This window comes from Aquarana catesbeiana, linkage group LG05 (assembly GCF_042186555.1).
Source record: "Aquarana catesbeiana isolate 2022-GZ linkage group LG05, ASM4218655v1, whole genome shotgun sequence".
Lineage (NCBI taxonomy): Eukaryota > Metazoa > Chordata > Amphibia > Anura > Ranidae > Aquarana > Aquarana catesbeiana.
In genome coordinates this window covers 177,153,715-177,161,255 of record NC_133328.1, presented here as the reverse complement: position 1 = coordinate 177,161,255, position 7,541 = coordinate 177,153,715, and the positions used below count along the sequence as shown (strand labels likewise).

The 7,541-nt window shown below is 40.2% G+C and overlaps 1 protein-coding gene across 5 annotated transcripts in view; it reads right to left on the bottom strand.

Annotated features, from left to right (window-relative positions):
* Positions 1-478: 478 nt before the first annotated feature.
* The window catches only part of MYRIP (myosin VIIA and Rab interacting protein), a 722,788-nt gene continuing 715,725 nt past the window's right edge, over positions 479-7,541 (bottom strand). For all 5 annotated transcript variants that reach the window (XM_073630373.1, XM_073630374.1, XM_073630375.1 and 2 more), the window contains 2 exons: positions 2,506-2,627; positions 479-638 (listed from right to left, as the gene is read on the bottom strand). In XM_073630373.1, coding sequence (XP_073486474.1) covers positions 606-638; positions 2,506-2,627 — 155 coding nt within the window. In that variant the 3' untranslated portion in view covers positions 479-605. The remainder of the gene's footprint in view (positions 639-2,505; positions 2,628-7,541) is intronic.

Here is a 7,541-nt window from a genome sequence, read left to right as displayed (position 1 = left end):
TATGTTAGTATAATTACCACAAACATCATTAATGGCTACTGGAGAGAACATTGCACAAAATATTTTGTATGCATACTTGTACAAGTATATCTCTTCAGGAACTTTTAATGCTGCTATGGAAGGCAATTACATACTAGAAGTATCTTACTTCAGTAGTCAAATTGCATCTAATAGAAAACAGTACATTATCCATATAAGACCCCCTAGATACATTTTTGAAAACACCTTTACAACAAAAACATTTGCTCTTTTTTTCATTTCATTTGGTATATGAATACATCAAAAATGAAGAATACAAAAACAGTTTTGGACACATTACTGGTAGTACAAGGATGGAAATAAAAAAGTGCATAATAAAACACAGAGCCTTTCTTGAAACTCAGTAACCTTTTCCTGGTGTCTCCGAAGAACTTAAGGCAGAGTTCCAGTTAGACCATAATGTTGACCATTCCCAGTGAGGTATCTGAACAAAGCCTGATGATATAGGCATTGTAACATCACACAAGGGTCTGTTTCTTTTATGGATAACATAATGGCTGTCAGATAAAGGCACTCTTGTGTACAGCTTTAGGCATCATACTTTTTGGCAGTATAAATTTGGGTCTTTAATACATTATGGTTGAGCCTTTAGTGGGTTCCTGAAAATAACATTTTAAAAAGAGAATAACAGTTTAGAAAAAAGTGTGATTTTGTACCGTTGGTGAATATTGTACAGAGGTAATTTTTTCTACTCCCCTTTTTAAAGCAGTTTCTTTTTTTCCTACTGGGTACTGTAAGTTATACAAAATCTATTATCCATGTTTCCCTAAAAAAAGTGAAATTTGCTTCACTTACTAGATAGTACTGTACATATAGAATAGATGTAAATAATCTGTGCATTGTAGTGCAAATGCATATTTTATTTTATCAATCTGGAGTTCTCCCTTTTTAACAGATTCTTGAAGAAAAGATTGATGACAATTGATAGTTTAAATACTTGCAGAGTTATAAAAAAAATAATTTCCAACTGTAAGGTATTTTTAATTTTATTAATTCATGTTTTTGTGCAGGTATGTGATTTTGCACTGGGGCTCATTAGTATTTAGATGTGGTGGCTACATAAGTTTTTTCACTTTTCCCCAAAGGTTTTATCTGGTATTCCTACAAATAAACATATTTTCTGTCTTAGGGAGGTTACATACACTCACTCACGCAACAGCATCTATGGAGGAGGTCATGGTTGTCAAACTAGGCTGCTCTCCTGAACTGGACTACATATATGTCTTCCTCACATCAACTCCATTATATGTTCATTAAGGAAATGTATAGTTTACAGAAAATAGCTTCAATTCATAGGAGGAGACAGGACAATGCATTTCTGGCAAGATTAATAGGTATTTTCTGTACTTGCTGAAAAGGTTCTTAGCTTGGAAAATGAATGCAGCTGCCACATCTAAATACTGGTAAACTTCACTTTAATACATTTTAGTTCTTGGGTTTAGATATGCTTTACCCCTGTGCTGTTAGGCCCCTTTGGACTATCTATTGCCCTCTATGTAGTGGCGGATATCAGCGGACATGTGTCCACTGACACCTGCTGACATCTGATCCAATCCAGTCTGCTAAAAACAGCAGTTTCGATCAGGTGAGCGTTGGATGGAAATGGGCAGGCGGTCCATTTCCATCTGACCGCCTCATAGAGAACAGCGGGCTGTGTCCGTTCTGCATCAGCGAAGCGTACATGGACCTGTCATTTGCCTGCTCAGTGGGAATCAGCGGAGAGATCTCCTCCTGAGCATGCGGATCCACTGGCAGACTCCACCAGTGTGAAAGTGACCTTATGGTGACAACTCTTAACTGTGGATTTCCTATAACGTAGCAGTAGGGCAGGTGACAGTGGGAGCAGGGCAGTGGCTTTTGGCAGTAGTGACACTGACCCTAGCCAAATGCAAAACTAACAGAAAAACAGTCAGAAAAAATGAGTAGGGAAAAAAAATGTCAGTGGCCTCCACCTGTAAAACCATTCCTGTTTTGGAGGTGGTCTCATTGTTGCTCATCTAGTGCACCTGTTGTTAATTTCATTAACACCAAAGCAGCTGAAACTGACAATCCCCCCTGCTACTTAGCTGACCAGAACAATATCCCAGGAGTTTAACTGACTTGATGCTATACTCTAATTAATAAGTGTTCCTTTCATTTTTTTTGAGCAGTGTATATACTATTTTAAACTGAATGGTTTGTTTCACAAGGTGAGGCTTTACATGGACAATAAACGAGCGGCAGTCAGATAGAGAAGTCAGCACATGTGCATGCAGTAGAGCCTCCTCCTCCGATAGTCTGAACTCCAATACGAAAAGGATTACAGGAGACTGATATCAAGACAGATTTAGGGCCTTGTAATAGTTTCATTGAAATATACAATTAATATTTTAATGAATAGAGAACTGCAATAATTTGTGTTTTCTGACATCTAGTGTCTTATCTCTGCACTGTACTAATGGAAAACCTAATAAGGATATTGCTCACCATGACTTCTTTAGCCGTACTCTTCCATTCTCTTGATCTTTGAGTTAAAGATCCCTGTAGCACAAAATTTCTGTTGAATGCCTTTAGGCTGTTCACTGCTGGATGTTCTGGAAGTTCTTCATCTTTACACATATAAAAAGAGAAAGCAATAACATTTAAAGTGATATTACATCGTCCATCTTTTTAAGCACTTTCAGCAGCTGATTTAATCATTTACTGAGTATACAGCGTCAATATACCTGCGTAAACTGTTGCCATGATCACTGCCCCGGGTTTCCTGTTTCAGGGTGGCTCCTTTCTCTTGCAACATCCTATGCAAAGACTAGAGCTGTGTCTCTCTACACTGTGTGCATCAATTGAAACTCACAGCCCTGTAGCCTGAGATGGCAAGCACTCATCTGCTCCTCCCCTCTCCCTGTATCAAGCTAACACTTGATGGACTGCAATGTCCACTGTTAAATATATATTCCAAGCATGGTAAATTTGTGTTCTTAAAGGAAGTGAAGAGAAATCATTGGAATGGAGGCACAGATGACAATAAAAGTACAATTTCCTGGGGTATAACTTTACAGCCCAACACACAGGAGTGCTTAAATCTACAAGCTCCATCTGCCCCAATGAGTTCTTTCTATCACCTGATAGAAAGAACTCATTGGGGCTGATTTACTAAAGGCAACTAGACTGTGCATTTTGCATGTGCAGTTGCACTCATTTTCCCCAGAGTTTGGTTAATGTGGCGAAGCTTCACTTTGTAAACAATACCAAATCAGGTGAAGCAAAAAGAAGAACCTGCTCCAGGTGTCTGCTTCCTAATGATCTCTCCCCTCTCCAGGCGTGGGTGCGGCTCCATGTGCATCCATATGCAAAAATTGAACAAACAGGTCCGGATGGCCGCACTACAATGAAAATGATTTCTTTATTGTTATAATAAATCCATACAGCAAGGATAAAACCACTGACGCGTTTCACACCATTACAGCAGGTGCTTATTCATAGCTAAGTTTTAAAATAATGACAAAGACTTATATATGCAAGCAGGCAAAACCGTAAATTGGTGTAATTAGGCATCGTGTACACCCACTACATGTGACACAATGCTCTCAGTTGATGTAAAGGTGAGTCAGCTGAACTTCTCTCTCACATAATCACAAGGTTAACTCTTCAAACAAAGATAAAGGCAAACATGCCAAACCCATAAAAAAATGCTTAACATAATTAAACTACCTGAACAGGTGGAAAATATCCCACTCAAGAAAGTCTCCTAAAAACAAAAAAAAATGTTGTTTAAAAAACTTTCCATAAACATATGTGTATATATATATATATATATATATATATATATATATATATATATATATATATATATATAGAGAGAGAGAGAGAGAGATAGATATATCTATATATAGATATAGCTATATCTATAGATATATATATATCTATAGATATAGATATATATAGATACAGATATCTATCTATCTATCTATCTATCTATCTATCTATCTATCTATCTATCTATGTGTGTACTTTGATAAAAATGCCAGTAGAATTTCCCAGCAGAAACACCTGTGCCTAGCATTAGAATTCTCATGTAAACATATAAGTATATAATAAAAAAAGATATACATGAAAACACTGCTATTAACCCCATGACAAAAAGACTGAAAGTATAGAAAGTATACCTATTATTACTCATAAAAATGGGAAATGTCCCATTCATGATTCATTCCCCCCCGTTTTTTTTCTTTTTTAACTCTAGAAAACCAGGGGGAATGAATCATGAATGGGACTTTAATGTCATTGTACTCAAATGTGAGAATGGAGGCTTTTAAGCATTTATAATAGCCGTATGTTGGAGAGTAGCATGCTGTCAGCCAATGACATCTAACCGAAAGACATCTAAAACAGTCGGCATAGGGTTATATAGAATGTCTATTAACCACTTAAGGAGCGAGCCTCTTTCTGAGATTTGTTGTTTACAAGTTAAAAACAGTTTTTTTGCTAGAAAATTACTTAGAACCCCCAAACATCATACATTTTTTTTAACACCCTAGAGAATAAAATGGCGGTCGTTGCAATACTTTCTGTCACACCGTATTTGCGCAGCGCTCTTACAAGCGCACTTTTTTTTGGAAAAAATACACTTTTTTGGATTAAAAAATAAGACAACAGTAAAGTTAGCCCATTTTTTTATATTGTGAAAGATAATGTTATTCCGAGTAAATTGATACCCAACATGTCACGCTTCAAAATTGCGCCTGCTCGTGGAATGGCGACAAACTTTTACCCTTAAAAATCTCCATAGGCAAAGTTTAAAAAATTCTACAGGTTGCTTGTTTTAAGTTACAGAGGAGGTCTAGTGCTAGAATTATTGCTCTCACTCTACCGACCACGGCGATACCTCACATGTGTGGTTTGAACACCGTTTTCATATTCGGGCACATATGCGTTCGGTTCTGCATGCGAGATCGTCGGGACGGGGCACGTTTACATTTTTTTTTTTAATTTATTTTACCTTTTATTTTTTATTCTTACACTGATTTTTAAAAATAAAATTGTCACTTTTATTCCTATTACAAGGAATGTAAACATCCCTTGTAACAGAAAAAAGCATGACAGGACCTCTTAAAACGGAAAATTTATATCAAATACTTACTGTAATTTTCCTTTCCTGATGGACTCCATGGCAGCATACGTATGGGTTAATCCCGCCTCTCATACCTCATAGGACCCCACTCCCATAAATCTTTGCTCCTAGCCAGAGACCGTGTTCCGTAACTTAGCCTACTCCAGTAAATGGGAGGGAACTCCTGCTGCCATGGAGTCCATCAGGAAAGGAAAATTACGGTAAGTATTTGATATAAATTTTCCGTTTTCCTGACAGACTCCATGGCAGCATACGTATGGGAAATGACTAGCCATACACACCCGGGTTAAAGAAAAAAGGTTTATTTGGCACCGTCAACAGACAAGACATGCAAACCAAAATTAACCGAAGACAAAGAAGCCGGTTCTACGCAATAGTACGTCATAAATGTGTTGATCGACGACCAAGAGGCCGCCTTGCAGATTACTTCCAGGGATACATGACGGGAAGCTGCCCATGACGTAGAAACGCTCCTGGTAGAATGAGCGGTCACTGCTTCTGGAGGAGCCAAACCCTTAGCCGTATAAGCCCCTTGTATAGCATGGACGATCCAAGCTGCAATGATTATGGAAGAAGCACGCAAACCCTTGTTTTTTCCCTGGAAATAAATGAACAAATGATCGGATTTTCGAAAAGAAGCAGTGGCTTCAAGGTATTGCCTTAAAACTTCTCCCACATCCAAAGGATGAATACTAGAGTCCTCAGTTGTCCAAAAAATTGGAAGAACAATCTCTTGATTCTCATGGAATACAGATGTTACCTTAGGATTTGATCCTAGCATAGGAATCAAGACCACCCGATCAGGGAAGAAAGTAAGGAATGGTTCTTTGCATCCTAGAGAACTGATCTCGGAGACCCTCTTGGCCGATGTTATGGCCACTAGGAATACTGCTTTGAGAGAGAGATCTTTAATAGCTGATCCACAAGTTGTATTTCTTTTTCTGAAAAGAAATCCAGGACAAGAGGAAGATCCCACTTGGAAAACCTCGGTTTTCTTGGAGGCCTGAGCCTTATTGCTCCTCTGAAGAACTGCCTCGTAAGGGGGTGTCTGGCCCAGGATATACCTGTGAAGGCAGAGATTGCAGAAACCTGAAACCGTAGAGAACTTACTGATAAGGATAGATCCAGGCCTGTTTGTAAGAAACCCAGAATATCCTGTATCTTTGGGTCAATACAGGAACCGTCAGTGGTGGAAACATAATCTGCAAACTTTGACCAAATTCTTTGATAAACTCTATTAGTACCTGGTCTTCTGGCATTCAGTAGAGTTGTAATAGCTGCACTTGGACATCCTAGGGCTTCCAGCCTTCCCCTCTCAAGAACCAAGCCATCAGATGGAGCTGGGATGGGCATGGGTGAAGAGATGTCCCCTGCAATAGGAGATCCGGCCTGGACGGGAGAGGAATTGGATTCCGGTAGCTGAGCTGTAATAAGAGGGGGAATCATGGTCTGTTGGGCCAATATGGAACAACTGCCACTACTTCGACTTCTTCCCACCTGAGCCTCGATAGAAATCGTAGAATGACCGGAACTGGGGGAAAGGCATAAGCCCTGTGGAATCTCCACTGGTCCGTCAGGGCATCCACTCCGAAGGCCTGGGGACAACGACATCTCGTGTAGTATTTTTCTTTTTTGTAGTTGCAAGGGGATGCAAACAGGTCTACCTCCGGCGTCACTCCCAGATACAGAATCCAACTGAAAATTTCTGTGTGGAGAGACCACTCGTTGTTGTCCAGGGCAAACCTTGAGAGAAAGTCTGCCAGGACATTCTGAATTCCAGGAAGATAGACAGCCGTCAGATTTGTCAGGTTCGTCTGAGCCCAGGACATGATTGGGCTCACTTCCTTCAGTAAGGAGAGACTACGTGTGCCCCCTTGTCTCTTGATATAAGACACCGCTGTTGTGTTGTCTAGCCTTAGGAGGACTGAGGCTCCTGATGTTAAGTGGAGAAAAGCTCGTAGCGCACAGAAGGCAGCTCGAAGCTCCAGAACATTCGAGACTACACCTCGGGATGGGAAATCCCACTTGCCTTGGGCTACCTCCGTCAAACAGAGAGCAGCCCTGCCTCTCCTGCTGGCATCCGTTGTCACCGTGATCCAGGAGACGGGTGCTATGGAATGGCAATTGAGAAGATTCTTCCGCTGCAGCCACCAGGGGAGACTCTCTCGCATGGATGGGGTTATCCGGACAAGATGGTCTCGAAATCCCGGATCCCACTGTTGGAGAAAACCCTTCTGAAAGGGGCGCATCTTCCATTGTGCCCATTTCACCATGGGGGCTGTTGCCACCATGGTGCCGATTATCCTGAGACATTGAGAAGCTCTGAGTAGGGGTGATGACATTGCAAGATGAATTCTGTCCCGAATCAACGGAATTTTCTCTAGAGGCAGAG